At 32.5% G+C, this 16,105-nt stretch overlaps 1 protein-coding gene across 5 annotated transcripts in view; it reads left to right on the top strand.

The window, feature by feature from the left end:
- The window catches only part of SPIRE1 (spire type actin nucleation factor 1), a 48,091-nt gene extending 32,745 nt beyond the window's left edge, over nt 1-15,346 (top strand). For 2 of the 5 annotated variants that reach the window (XM_014076475.2, XM_014076473.2), the window contains exons 12-18: nt 457-510; nt 1,850-1,990; nt 5,550-5,687; nt 6,332-6,402; nt 7,302-7,329; nt 7,774-7,910; nt 9,931-15,346. In XM_014076475.2, the coding sequence (XP_013931950.2) occupies nt 457-510; nt 1,850-1,990; nt 5,550-5,687; nt 6,332-6,402; nt 7,302-7,329; nt 7,774-7,910; nt 9,931-10,189 (828 nt within the window). In that variant the 3' untranslated portion in view covers nt 10,190-15,346. The remainder of the gene's footprint in view (nt 1-456; nt 511-1,849; nt 1,991-5,549; nt 5,688-6,331; nt 6,403-7,301; nt 7,330-7,773; nt 7,911-9,930) is intronic. The other 3 variants (XM_014076474.2, XM_087707308.1, XM_014076476.2) reach the window with 3 other exon arrangements.
- The last annotated feature ends 759 nt before the right edge of the window (nt 15,347-16,105 follow it).

The raw sequence follows: 16,105 nt of genomic DNA, 5'->3' as shown, positions 1-16,105 counted from the left end.
ACAAGTCAGAATGTTTCATAATTGTGGATTGTTAGAAAACAAGCCACATGATAATATAAATTAATTATTTCTGGTGTCTTATCTCAAAAAGTACTTTAGACTAAAAAAATATTGATACTTTTTGCCAGGGTTTGTGTGGCATGATCTCAGAAACAATTCTGGATTTTTATTCTGGACTTCTTTCTCTTGTCTGTTCTGAGAGGAACAAGCTAGAAAAGTCCTTCATTCAGCCAACAAAGGATGGCACTGCCATCTACCAGATCCCATTGGGGGTCAAGATTGCTGTAAGAGCAATCAGAGCAGCATCAGTATCACACATGGCATTTGCTTTGCTAAATCAGTTTCTTGGAATGGGGTACAAATAGGGGGAGGGGATAATCAATGTTAATTAAAAATTAAAACTACAGAAGTTCCTGAATAAGAAATAATTTCATATTTTATATCTTGTACTGAAAGGAAAACCCCATATTTCTGTTGTTGTTTGGTCTTATGAGAATGAGACAACTTCTTGTAAGTATTTATTTATTTTAAACATTTTATATATTGGTTTCCTTAAAAACAAGGCAATTATAATATGTTAACAAATTTAAAATAGAATGAATGATCACAAAGCAGCAGAATCTACTCAATCCTCTTAGTGATTTGCCAAAATTCCCACATTCCCAGGAGGCAATGACTGAAATGATTAAAATTTCAGCTTAAATCAATACTTCCTGAAAGAATTTTCTAGTACCCGAACTTACAATGGTTTTAGGCTTGATAGGCCTCTCACCTGCTCACCAAACATGTTATTGTAATATTATGATATTCTGTAACTTTATTTTTTATCAGCTCTTAGTGGTTCCCTACAGATTTCTATTTGGATGTATTTTAGGGCTACAAATATGGAAGAAACTGAACCCTCAATTAAGCACATTTGTATCCTGTCACAATTCTGTAAAGACTCATAGCAAATCACATTATTAAAAACATATTTATCAAAATAATATTGATAAAAATTGAAAATATAAAAAACCCAACATTCAAAAATAGGCAAACCTGGTGCCAGAGCCCAAATATCCAATAAAAAACTTCCAACTTAAAATAGTTTCCAGAAGTCAACTAGAGTTGAGACCAAAATCTGCATAGACAGAATGCAATCTGTTTAAAGTTTTAAAGATCAAATAGCACATTTAACTGGAATAGACATAATTAATATAGTCCTATGCCAGTAATTGTTGTGTTTGTTCAGGGCGATGAATCCTGTTATGCAAAATGGCAATTAAAAAAATTATACTATGCTGTTCAAAAGTAAATATATACCTATTGCATTTATGCTTTCTTCTTAGGAAAATAACTGATATCACATGTATTTTTTGTTTTTAGGAAAAGCCATAAATATCATTTTATAACAATTTATTAATTATAATTGAATAACTCTTTCACTATCAGTACCATTAAAATTATATTTAAGAAAAAATAGAAAATGAATACTACAAGTTTAAGCCTACAGTTTCTCAAAGTGTAAAGAAAATGGCATAGATAAGGTCACATTATCCTATGTTAAATTTAACATCCTCCTTCTTCATTCCTTCCCTCAGGATTGATGGATTGTCACTGTTATCTTCTGGTGAAAGAAATCCCACCTTTAAATAATCTTCATTTCCACTGAAAAGAAAGTTGAATGGGTTCTTCCAGCAGAATTAGCAGGGAGCTTGTGTTATGTCCTACAGTAGTTCTGGTTGTATTGAGCTGACTTCCTAATAAGAAAGAATGAAATGTGAATGCTGGGATTATATTATCTAAAATAGTAGACAACTGTTTTATTTATGTTTAGCATTCCTTTTTCTACTTCCTATCTAATGTTCAGGTTCCAAGGAAGACCCTTTTTTCAACCATACATACAACTTCTCAGCTTAGTTCTCATCCTTTTGAAGCAGCTTTGTTTGGATTGGCCAGAACTGTGTATTATCTATGTGAAAGAGTTTTTAACCAGTGGAAAGCCTCAAAGGTTTGCCTCCTACTGTGAGCTTTGTAAATCTGTCCTAGAAATCTTTCCTTCCCACCAAATGGGAAGAGATTCCTAAGCTGTGGCAAGACATTAATTGTTTAGGATTCACTGGATTCTGATTAAAATTGATTTCGGTGCCTGCAGAACTCTTTTGTGCATGCCTAGATTCACTGATCAATTTCCTTGGAAGTTGAAAATGTCTGGAAAAGATAATCAAACTAGAATGTAACATCAGAAATTTATTAGAGAGGAGTTTTTTACGATCTTAACTTTTTAGAAGTTAAAAAAACAAATATCAAGAGTAGAGAAATAGTTTAGAAAAATTAAGAATGTATTCAAGTTCATAAAATCATACATGTCAATTTGGGCCAAGTTGTCACATTATAAATTAATCTTTAATGTGTATTTACATACAGATAACTGTAAATGCCAAACATTAAATGAAAGCTTAACCAAACTAAGATTTACAAATGGTAAAATTTACAATTAACATTTATGAGTTCATGTCAACATAGTTGAACATTGCTGAACATTTTTACACAAATTACTGCATTTTTCTCAGTGGATTGGACCAAAAATAAACAAATACGTTGGGCGTTATCATTATAAAGTTTTTTTTTATTTCACTATAGTTATTTCACTATAGTCTTTACTTGCAAACTATGAATATATTTATTATGTGTTATTTAATAGAAATTATTCCTCTGTAGTTTACAGTATAATAATAAACTAGTTCAGAGTTGTCTGAGGATTTTTAGCTTGGTAACTACTGTATCCATCCTGCAAACAGCTGCTTGAATTACCTCTAATGAAAAAGAAATATTAGTTCAGCTGCGTCAGGAATGATCTAAGTCTATTATCAATAATACAATAATATTTTAGAAGAAAAGTCTTAGCAACAGTACTATCCTAATATTCTGTGAGGTTGGAGAACTTTCTAAAGAATTGCTCTCTATTAGTTTTCATTGTAAAATTCTAGTAGTACTTCAAAATGCTTTTAAGATATAGCCAGAGTGGCTGGATAATTGAAGGTTTAAATATAGATTATTCCTATATGAAGGGTTTAGCAGACAGATTTATATGAAGCCACCGGGCATATAGGTCACTCCTGTTTTGAAACAAGAGTGTCTTTATCACGTCTCCTTTCTCTAGTATCCACACAACAAGCACAATTGTTTTGAATGAATGTTGGGATCAATATGTACATGTGAAGAGGTTGAAGTACAGCCGGGCTTTCAGCAAGAGAACAAACACTCTGGTAACATGCTATTCAAAATAAGCATCAGTGAGGCTATACTGAGAAGACCATGATGAAACATTTTATTCAAGATTTAAAGAACTAAAAATTAGTTAGAAAATATCGCGTCATACTTCATGGTTATAGCTTTACCATTATAACATGAAACATTTCAATTGTCCAGTGTAACATGTAATAAATATTAGCAAAAAGTATTAATTTATACTTTAATAATTTATTAGATATAATAAGGCCAGGAGAAAGAGCTGAGTTGATCAGTTTGATAGAAAGCAGCAACTTACTCTCACATGTCCTCTCTGTACTAAACATTTCCAAACATGGCTTCTCATTTTCATACTGGTGTTATATTCACTTAAAGAAGCACTTTTTAAAAAAAAAATCATATTTCTAAGACAAAAAGCTATGAATTTATAATTTGATGGTATTTTATGAATGAAAAAAATGAAAAAGCTAGTAATTTCTCAATGATACCACTATTTACATTAATATATTCATACATTATTTATTTGATGGAATATGTACCGTACTTAGTCATGAAAGTTGTTGGACCATGTTGTAGCTTGGGAAGAAACACCATTGGGAAACAGATAAGAAGAGGACAATTCCTATTCCCACAATTTTTCTAATTAATTCTTAAAGGGCATTGGACTTTTAAACGAAGTTATGAAATAAGCAGCAAAAGACAAGTTGTTTAATAATTTAAACCAATCATTTAAATAGTTGAATATAACTACAGTATTTAATAATTATCAGATAGGAGGAAGGACAATGATATTTTTTTGGAGAGGGACTTTCATAGTTTAGTGTCAGTGATTGAGCAAGGCATTCAGATATGGATTGCTTCATACTAAGGCAACAATCCTTAAAATATGTTAGTGGTAAATCATTTTGGATTATGGAATATCAACATTTAATATAAAGAATCCTACCATCATATTCTTTGATTTCTTTCCGGATAATCATATATATCCTAGCAAACCTCAATAGAGTTTTGGAGTCCATGACTAGACACGTGATGGAAATTTAAAACACTAAAGAAATTACTATTTTAAAATAAGTTAGATAATTCTGTCAAAGCAGTAAATAAATAAAACTGAAAGCAAAATATGAAAAATTATAAACACCTATAAAACATGAAGACTTTAGCATGTGGTAGGAGAAAATAGCATTTTCCAGTGTAATACTAAGGTTAATATAGTATAGCAAACAAACCACACTAAATTTTGACTCTGAAGTCACATCATCTTCAGTATGAATAAATTAATGGTAGAAAAGGCACAATTTGTAAGCATCTTGAGCAAGATAAAGTTTGTATTTGAGGTCCATTTTTAGATAGGTAAGACAGCTGTTCTTAAAATATGGTGGCCGTGGTATACTCTCTTTACTAGTTCTGCACTGTAAATTTTTCTGAACTGAAAGACAGAATTATAAGCTCCTTGAAATAGCATCGTATTGTTAGTCTAATTAGTTGGATTTTGCAGCATTATGTTGCATTTATAATATGAATTTGTACCATTTTTCCTAAGAGGTATAAGCAATTGCTTATGAATGAATGTCCTAATACTTCTGCAGACTATTGATTATTCATTTTCCTCTTGCTCCCAACCTGTAGTCTTTCTTTCACAGAGTAAAATAATGTTAGCATATCATTTTATATAACATAGAAACCAAATTATTTGCAACAGATAATTTAGCTAGGGCAAGAATTCTGTCTTTCAACAAAATCTATGGCAAGAATCTATGAAAGAGGGGAATTTGGGATGTGCATTTTTATTCCGTGGTATAACAATTCTGGTGATTTAGTCAACTCAATATTAACCTGTTATGGTGTTTTACTGTTGAAAAAAAGATCTATATACTACTTATAACAAATTGTAATGGATTGATATTCATGCTAACAGCAGGAGTACAAGGTGTACAAATTTGCAACTTTAATTGTTTAAATATTCTATAAAGAAAATTATACATATAATTTTATTGTATTAAAAAATACCACAGAATAAAAATTTCTTCTGGATTGGATTACTAACTGTTTCTTTGGCTTCTCTAGGCATCTTAAGGTATCAAAGACACCATCATAATAATTGGCTTAATAACCATCAAAGGCTTTTTTCAGGGACAACCTCTCTAGCCTGCATATCTGAAGTCTTTGCTATTTTGATGCTTGTGATCATATAAATGTTCTCTGATATTGATGATAAAATCTATTTCTTTTAAAATTACTAACCAGGTGGCTGGCTCTTTACACGGATAGCTGAGAAATTCTCTGAGAAAGACAGCTGATTTTCTTTTTCCTTTCAGGAGGAGTTTTGTTACCCGGTGGAATGCCTGGCTCTCACAGTGGAAGAAGTAATGCATATCCGTCAAGTGCTGGTAAAGGCAGAACTAGAGAAATATCAACAATACAAAGATGTCTATACTGCCCTAAAGAAGGGAAAGGTACAGCTAATTAATTGTGTTGATTTTCCACAGATATGAACAGCGGCGTATGGAAAAGAAATTATCAAACACAGGAAGTTAAAATTTGCAGAGATGAGTTCAAATATTTGTACAAAAGGAAAAGATTAGATCTGTAAATTGACACTTATTCTTCTGAAAATAGAAGAGTGCCTTTTAACAAATGTTCAATAGGGGACACCACAGTGATTTTTGCAGATCTTATCATATCTTGTTCCAAATATCATTCAGCCTTCTGGAGTAGCTTTATATATGAAGCATTGGCCAAGATTCATAGAGGAAAAGAACAAAAATCAGTATATAAATCACCATCTTCATCTTCTCAAACACCAATAGAATTCTGCAGAGCATAAGTTTGAATCCAGTTCTTGAACTCAAAGGTAGTTCTTCTTTGTCAGCATGCTTCCCTATTATGCTGTTAAAATGCTTAATATAGAAGATGATATGTCAGTTAGCAAAGGATTATAAAAACATTTAATGAGTATTTTATAAAGAGTGAGAAAAACTTATTTTAATAAATGTAATTAAAGTGATTAAATTAAGTATACAACTACTTGATTACGCAATGTATCTGCTGAGGTTTGTTTACAGATATTAATAGGCTATCTTATTCCCAATTTTTGTAGCTCTGTTTTTGTTGTCGCACAAGAAGATTTTCTTTCTTCACTTGGTCCTATACTTGTCAGTTTTGTAAAAGGTAAGCACATGGCTGTTATTAAAAATTGCTGAATAATACAATGATAGAAATGAAGTACTTATTAAACCATTTTAAAAGAATTTGTTATTATTGGTTTTGCATATGAAAGGAAGGAGAAAAGATAATTTTTGGAGAGTAAAGAAGAATTTGAACAGATTAAAGGTTTGCACCTTCAGAGATACAAGTTGGAAACCTTTGCAGCTAACAATGCTAATTATGGCGCATGATGTTCATGCCAGCTAATATAAAATGAATAAATAGCAAGATATATCTTTACTCAGAAAATAGATTAACGGTCTTGGTCTTGTAAGCCTGTATACAAACTGCATGCATTTATACTGTACCTGATTGTTATATTGATCTGAACAGTAACCCTCCTCTGAACTTTTCATAATACACATTTATAATTTGCTTTCTACTTTCTGAAATAATAGTCTGCTGTAATCTCAAGTAAAATCTTTGTCCAGTTTCTAAATTTTCTTAGGAGAAGATAATTTCAGCAGATTTTTGTTTCTTCCATTTCTGGTTTTAGATTGTGAAATATTACCCAAATCTGTGAGCATACTATTTGAAAGATGTTCATTTTGGCTTTTGAGGTTTCTCCTCTTTATTTCCAAAGAGTTTCTACAAGTTAAATCACCTAGTGAGGCAAACTTGGTTTGAACAGGAGAACTAATAGCCCACGTGGGAAGCTGGAGTGGATCTAGAAAGCACACACGAGCTTCTGTATCCAGTTACAGTCTTCTGGCTTTTTTCTGTGTTTTTTATTCATGCTGAACAATAAAATAATCATGGAAATTAAAAAATACTACATAACTCTTAAAATAGTTTTATAAGAAAAATGCAATATAGACAATTTTACTTTGAACTAAGAAAGCCAATCTTTTTTTATGTTGTAGGCCTGTATGTTCACAATGCTGTAAAAAAGTAAGTTTAAGAAGAACAATCTAAAATCTGTTTATTAAACTGTTTCTATTTGTTTAAATATTTTATTTTTATCTGTTAGTTTTAAATTCTGCCTTTTCTTTTGGAATTCAAGATAGTATATATAGTATTCCGTCTCTAATTTTATCCTTCTCCAATTTTATCCCTAAAACAACATAAGAGGTTTTTTTTTGAATCAGATATTGTTAGGGGTCAAATGTCATGCAATGAAGTTTAATGATGAGTTGTGAATATGAGAGTCTGCACTTGCTTTTGGAATATTATACTTGCAAAATAGCTGAAAGCTTTGTTACAACATTTTACTAAAATTCATAAAGTCAATACAATATTATTGAGAATATATTGGAGCAGGGTACTATAAATGGTATGGCATTTGCAGTTTCAGGGCAATTATATCTCACCATTGTTCCCCTGCTTTTATGATAGATGCGCCTACCATCAAAGCCATATTCCACCCTTCCAATTTTTTCCCTGGGACCTTCTGCTTTACAAAAAGGAGAAAGCTTTATGAGACCTGATAAAACTCCCATCAGCCATCATAGGTCACTAAAGGGCATACCAAGGTAAGTTATGCTTACAATTAATAATGGGGGAGAGAGACAGAGAATCATTTCTTTCTTCTTTCTCCCCTTTCATCTTTCCAAATTAATGGATATTAATGCAACTAACTGAAATTAGAAGTGGAGAAGAAGCTAGAAATACAGAGTTCAAAATGGCTGGATTTAACCAGAGACTATATTCCAGATAAATTCACATCTTGGAATTTCCCCTCCCAATATGGAAGAGGCAATTGGTCAGTCACTTGAAATATTCCCAACACTTCAATTCTAAGACCCCATTCCCACGCCTATCTCCTGCCCAGTCACAGGATCCAGAGTATAGCTATTTCTAAAGGCTGGGAAAGAATTCTAGAAGTTATGGTCTAAATGTTTTCCCTATCTTAAAATAAACAATATTTTAACAAACTCCTAGGCAGATCTCAAAAGGACAGCTCCTCTTCCCATTCCTGTTAACAACTTCCAGAGCAACATTCTGTGAAGTACAACATAATGTTCTGTGAAGAAGGCAGGCAACTAAAGCATCCTTCTTGGAAAGTTTTTGTGCATATATAAACCTATTTGAATCTTGACTTGTATAAATCCCTGTGCCTGACACCATCATCTCATATACATTAAGACTCCTGAGTTCTGCCAGTCCTGTATTTGGAACAGGTAACATTTCTGAAAACACTAGTATGATAGCCTTGGATTACAGTCTGTAATTAGCAACCTAAATTTAAGACTATCATACTATAGTTCCTTATATTATTGGTGCCAACAAAATGACCGTTGTTCCTTCCCTGCACTGTCTAGTAATTTACATCTATCTGACTCATGATGCCTAGAAACCTTTATACCAAATAGACAAGTCATCATGTGATCTATATATCAAGCTCACATAATACCACATATCTATCAGAAACCATCTGTCTGACATTCCATAGGAATCGTCTTAGTAAGGAAATGGGTCTTTCACCCAAGGATTGTTCTCTCCAGTGAGAACATCTGCCTTATTCTTGAAATGGGGTGCTCTTTCCCTCAGTCTCTCATGTAACAAGATTTTTTAGGATGTGGGGCAATGCTACCACATCCCAGTATAATTTGTCTACACATGCTATGGCTATCCAAGCATCTCTACTTCAGCCATCTTGGTCTTGGAACAGGGTTGCTTCCTGGGTGCCATGAGTTAATTGCATTTAATGTAAATTTATCTCTACCAGACAGATAGCCATACTGTTGACACTGTAATAAATTGGGCGGGGGGGGGAACCCTTCCTTGATTGGCTTTCTATCTTCCTTATAGGTGAGTGTGATGTAGCTGTGAGAATCTCAGGTTAAATGAAGAATGTAATATTTTGTATCTCAGCCAGTTTTAAATGTCATTTCATGTTGTAAAATGAAAGAAAATATACTTTTCGTGCACAGCATGATTTAAGATAAAATGCTGTGTATTTAAGACGCCACAAGAATTTCAAAAACTCCAAATGTGTCTGGTAAACTGCAGTAGTAGCTAGTAGCATAACAAGATATGAATTGCTTAATTTATATTCCACAGCTACATCCTATTTTCATTAAATTTGCATTTTTCTTTTTCTTGAATATATTTACTGAAATACCTTAGCCCTACTTGTCTTCTTTTATAATTCATGTGTTAAGTCAGTCTTTTTTTACAAGCAATTTTTTTCCTGGGGATTAAATGTTCTAATTATATAAAATTGGTTATTTTTGTGTTGTTGGGTGACCTTGGGCCAGTCACTCACTCTCAGTCCTGAGAAGGAGGCAGTGACAAACTTCCAAAAAAACATGCCAAGAAAACTGCAGGGACTTGTCCAGGCAGTCACCAGGAGTCAAAAATGACTCAAAGGCAGAAACAAAAAAATTAATACGATGAACATAAGAAATTCAGGTGATTTATTTTATTTCTCCTTTCTCTTTACTCCAAATGTTAAGAACTGGAAAAACTTTAAAAGGTTTCTGAAATTCTTTAGCACAATTGGAAAGACAAATGGTATTAATAATATCAGACCTGTTCTTTTATTTTTAGGTTATCCTCAAAGTCAAAGTCGGTAGATAAGTCAAATGAAGAACCATTTTTTCCAAAAGAACTCATGGAGGACTGGAGCACCATGGAGGTGTGTGTGGACTGCAAGAAGTTCATTTCAGAAATAATCAATTCAAGCCGCCGCAGCCTCTCTCTGGCTAACAAACGAGCCAGATTAAAAAGGAAAACACAGTCATTCTACATGTCATCTCCAGGCACTTCAGAATACTGTCCTTCTGAGAGGACTATCAATGAAATCTGAGTCTTGTGCCTTTCTCTTTATTTACTCTTCATGAGATCCTGAGAAACTCATCAAAACCAGAGCATCATTTTTTCCCCTTTGTTCTACTTGATCATTTACATTTTTATTAGCTTATTGGTTTCCCTGCTCGATATAATGTATAAAAAGAATCAGAAATTGTCCCACCCAGCAGGCCAGCGAATAAGCTTGTTTTACTGGAGGAAAACAACTATACTAGATTGTTGTCTACTTGTATATGTTCAGTGTACAAAGGAAGTCTTTATTTGTATTTTTTGTAATTTATCCTTTAGTTATTTTTAAGATGAGTCTCTATGTATGTATGTGTATATATATGTAGATAGATCTAAAGAAAAACTAGATTATGGTGTTAGTACATTTGTAAACCATATTGGCATTTGCTACCAATTAAATAGTAATCATATTTTGTTAATTTGATGTACGTAGTCCCCTATTGTACAGAACTTGATATCTTATAGCACAAGATTAAGAACGATTTGCTACTATGCTGGAAATGGTGAATCAATCCATACCATCTCAGTCTTAGTATACAATACTGAATAAGCTGGAAGCCTGAATGGGTAATTATTTTCCTGCAGCTTCTGCTATACTATAATAAAATTAGTGTGTTCAAAATATTATTTTTTCTCCTATTTGGAATGTACTCTGAATATTAGTGGTAGTGTTACCTGTAGCTTTTATAAATAAACAAAACAAAACCCTTTATAGAGGCAGAATGCAATATAAGTTTAGTTTTTAATATGAATGAATTTTTCTAAATTAGGGTTCTCTGGGTAACAATCCTGAGAAAGTTAAGATAAATATGCATATTTGTTTTATAGAGCAATACGTAAGTACTGCTGTAATTAAGAATATGGAAGCATGTCTATTATTAACCCCATTTTTACAGGGGTAAATATCTTGGCTGTAAAGATTTTTTTCCTGGAAAAATTTGGGACACAATGTGTCTCAGATTAAGAAGTGTTTTTGTTTCCTTGCTTTCAGAAGGTTGGAGAAACACTGAATGTTTTCAAGTTAAAATACTACTGAACATCACATTTTTGCACTGTTTTATAGTCAGATTTTTTTAAACAAAACTGGCACTTAGTATGGAATTGGGTTATTTTTATATATATAGCAGCCCATTTAAACTGCTTGGAGATCATCTGTGGAATTACTCTGCTATATTTAATGACCTAGCTTATGTTTAGAATCAAAATACAATATATGATAGGGAAAAGTTACATTTTTATATTGTAAAGGGAATGAGTGACACCTAAGTTCACTTCCAAAACAGCCAAAATTTTCTTATATCATTTACCAACCATATATTTATTTATGAAACATACTGTCAAAATTTATTCTGTCTTCTTAATCCTTGAGCATTAATATTTTGATTTGATTATTCCTTGAATACCCCAAACAGTTTACTGTTACATTATCTAAGTGAAATTATGAATGCTAAATTTAATATCCAAGGATGAAGAATTCATCTATTTTGGGGATGAATATTGGTCTCCCATAGAAACCATCACAACAAATTGTAGATGATAAACATCTTGTGATGAACTAACTATATAAAATGTAACAATAAAAATAAGTCAGCAATCTTTCCAGGAAAGAGGCATGATTATACAATATCCCAAATAAATATTAAATATATTAGGCAAAATTTTCAGAAATTAAATAGCTAAAATCTCATGCATAATAAAAGAAATCTTGAAAATTTTGATGATCCTACAAGATCATAGATATTTGAAATTTATTGAAAACTATGTTAGAGTTGTGACAACATGAGTGATTACTGAAAAGCTCTAAGGTAATTAGTAATCGTTTCTGTTAATCAGCAAATAATTTATCTTAGGTTCTTTACTCTCTTTAACTTAAAATCTACACACAAATATATCAAGAAAGCAAAGTATTGTTCTATCATCAAACTGGTAGTCCTTATTACCCTGAGTTACCAGAATCTTTCCGTATTCTTCCAGTGCAGCTGATCTTCTAGCTGAATCACTTAGTTCTCATTACAAAATAAAAATAGGTTCTTTTTTTCTACAGAAACCATCTTTTGAAATGTAGGCTAGAATACTTTAATAAAATACTACAGGATTTTATTAAATCTTCTTTATCAGCAAATATTTTCCATGGTTTTTTTTTTAAAATGTGTTTTATGTCAGGCCAAGGAGAACACAAAAATTAAGTATTATATAAATATATCAATTTATTTCTAGCAAAGTACTTACAAAATTCTGATATGTGAGATTAACCTGAAATTTTTAGGACAATAATTGGATAGTTGCCTACATATATTTGATGTACTAATGAAATGAATGAATTAAAGATTTTGTATTGGGCTGCACAGGATAAATATAGGTAATCCTCAACTTTACTACCACAATTGGGATTGGAGTTTCCATTGCTAAGCAAGTTAAACGAGATGTTCAATTTTACAATCTTTTTTGCCACAGTTCTTAAATGAACCACTACAGTTAAGGGAATCATGCAGCTGTTAAGCAAATCCAGACACACACACCCCCCCAATTGACTTTGCTTGTTGGAAGTGAGCAGGGCAGGTCACAAATGGTGATCATGTGATCCCAGGACATTGTAACCATCATTAAAATACATGCTGGCTGCCAAGTATCTGGATTTTATTTTGATCATATGACCATGGGATGCTGTGGCAATCAAGAGTGTAAGTCACTTTTTTCAGTGCCTTTGAATAGCCCTACAAAGAATGGTTATAAGTTGAGGTCTATCTGTATTCAGCAGTCATATAGACAATGTTTTACCAATTTGTACTAAAAAAAAATGTTTACTCCAAAATTCCATACTTCCAGCTGAAAAATGAATAGACAGTTGCAATATTTTCCATTTTTCTGATCCATGACCACCCTTGTCATAATTACATTGTGCTTACATTCACAATATAAATGTCAGAACAGATTTAAATAGCTTATTTCTATGAAGGCAAAGCCTACTGAAGAAGAAATTGTATAAATTAAAATCTATTACTTCCCTTTTCCATTTTTCTTTAGAGCTGGGCTTAAATGTATTTATAAATTATCCCCCAGTGATTGCTTATCAACATATGCTATGTAATTCAAAATCAGCTCCAGTGTAAGGTCCCATAAATTAAAAAACAAATCCATTCGTAGGAACAGTGACTGGAATTTTATTAAACTAAGGCTCTCTTCTCTACCTCAAATTGTTTTGTAATTTAAATCCAAATTAATCATTTGCCAAAGCACAGACTCTTCCAGCAGTTTGGCTGCTTTGAAGGTTTTCACAGTGCGTCTCTGCATAAGAAAAATTTTTCAAAATATTTGTCCTGAGCCTTACAGAGAACATGGCAGTATCAACGCAGAAGGGTATTTAGCTTGTACTGGTCGACTTTGTGAAGTGATTGTTTTTTTAATGCTTTGCACAAATGTCGTGTGCCTAATTGGTTTGAGAATATAACAAAGCTGTTCCACAAGCCATGACTGCATGCTTTCAAAAGAAAAGTATACCCCAGGAGGGGAAAATCAAATAGATGACTTGGATTACTGTAGTAATTCTGAAAGCACCTCTGATCATCATGTGATATGTGTCAAAGTTAAATGAACTCGTAAAAACCATTTGCAAGTTACATATTTCTGTTATTTGCATTCCTATGGTTTATATGATTTCCCTTTCCTGTTTCCAAGATCAATTCTTGCCAAAAGTGAAATTTAAAAAAAAGACCATCACTAAACTTAGATCTGGCAACCACCACTTTCCAACCAATAAGAGAATTAGATGAACTCTTGGGTGGGTCAGAATCCTATTCTCTCACTCACTAGGAAGGGACGTCAAGCAAATGTCTTTCTGCAGTTCCATGCTATTCACAAGCAAAACATCTGACCTTGTATCACAATGCTGTGATCTGCACTAAGCTTCAAAGTCCATTGGCATGTATAGAATTGTATACTTTTTAAATGCATGAAGATATGAGAAATATGAATTAAAATACAAAGTCACTTTAACTATGGATTGGATACAGAAGTCCTTGATTTGGCTGAATCCATAGGGAAAAGCCACACATACACAGCATAATTCTTTTTGCCAATGTCCATTTCTCAAAATCTGATCTGAAAGACGGGGGAAATCCTAAATCTTTAATGTGATGACACAGAGAGCTGCTATAGAAATTAAGTACTCAGCTTTCCACCAGCAAGAACCCTTTGCTGGAAGCTGCTGCTGGCTGTCAAGAACAATAATTCTTTGCTTGTGCAGAGATGACTCTATATTCAAATTAGGATCATAACATTCACATTTTAGATTTTGTTCCTGACTGAAGACATTTTTTTTTGCTCTCCAGAAATGAAGATATTGCAAAAATCTTTGTAGACATGTATTTGTAGAGAAATTATTGTCCTTTTTTTCTTCATTGACTTTCTTCTACATTGAAATCTTGCTTTCTGAGAGGGCTGTGCTCACCCAGAAAATCATCCAGGCCAAAGGATTATTGCAGAAAGCTGAGTTTACTAGAGCTGGATTTAGAATACTGACTAAAGCAGTGTTTCTCAACCTTGGCAACTTGAAGATGTCTGGACTTCAACTCCCAGAATTCCCCAAGGTTGCCAAGGTTGAGAAACACTGGACTAAAGCTATTGTATGTTACAGTGATATTTTTAAATTGATAAGACTTCATTCCTTGATTATACTCAGAAAGTATTTATTGCTGCAGTGATGACTTTATCTTGCATTATAAATGAGAAAATGGTAGTAATGAAAGAGAAGTTATATAGGCTTCCTCTCTGCCAGTAGGCAATATGTTTGGGGGAAAGAGTCAAAATTGTTTTTTTTATTTTTCCCCTACTATCTTCTACATAGCTGTTTTTTTTAAAAAACAAAACAATACAGTCACCAAAAGTCAGGATGGTTACAAGGAAAAAAAATCACACACTTGTTTAGTTTTTTTTTAATTGTTCCTGAACCTGCAATGGTATTTGGCAATGATTTGAAAAGGAAGCACAACTGTAAGTTCTTTAATCTACTTCGTTATATCACCATGCTGGCTACCCTGATGGATAAGGATTTGTAAATGAAAAAGGCAATAATTATTTTTCTGCTTGTTTTCCTGTTACTTAATATTCACCTGCAGGTTATGGATTATTAAACTCATAAAAAATGCAAGATTGTTTTTGTTGTCTCACCTTAATACAATTATCATATGCACAAACACAAAAATAACATTTTAAAATGTTAAAATCTATCGGACCATTTTTATAAATTATATTTCTGAGAGTGGATTGGCCTGGATAAGATAAAACTCAAGGGAAATAAGAATTACCCTTGTTGGTCTGAATATATGGTTTCTAGCTTTTAGGGGAAAAAACCCAAGATAATATTTTTGATATCCTTTTATTAGTTTTAGATATAAACACCATGTTATGTACTCCCCATTGGTTTAATTTCATACCATGGGTCACACAAAATTAAGGAATATGCACTCTTAACTATTCTTTAATTTAGTGATTCATTTTAGAACATTTGCTACCCCTTGCTAGTGCTTTTTTAGTTTTTATGATTCAGCATATGGTTACCCTGTTCAACAAATGACATAAAAACAGACTGTTTTCCTAAAGAAAACAATACTTTTTTGTCATCTCTAGGCGAGTCATATTAATTTATAATTTCAAAAATTATGGCATTTAACACTTGAGATCAAATGATTTGTCACTTTGAGAACTCCAAATCAAATGACAAAATAATGACTAGAATAGAGTGCCTCAATGTTTTCCCTCACTTCAGTAATGTTATTTGAAAAGTAGTTGCTGCCTTTCATCAATCATGGCAGTTTTCTACTTTAACTAAAAGAATGTAAATGAGAGATGTTGATGTGACTGTCCAAAACAGAAAGCGAACTATAATCCAATAATCAGACTACACATC

This window comes from Thamnophis sirtalis, unplaced genomic scaffold, assembly GCF_051295495.1.
Source record: "Thamnophis sirtalis isolate CommonGarterSnake01/CBP01778 unplaced genomic scaffold, rThaSir2_p1.2 scaffold_2, whole genome shotgun sequence".
NCBI lineage: Eukaryota > Metazoa > Chordata > Lepidosauria > Squamata > Natricidae > Thamnophis > Thamnophis sirtalis.
Note: the sequence above shows the minus strand (reverse complement) of the source record. Positions and strands in the feature narration are given on the sequence as shown.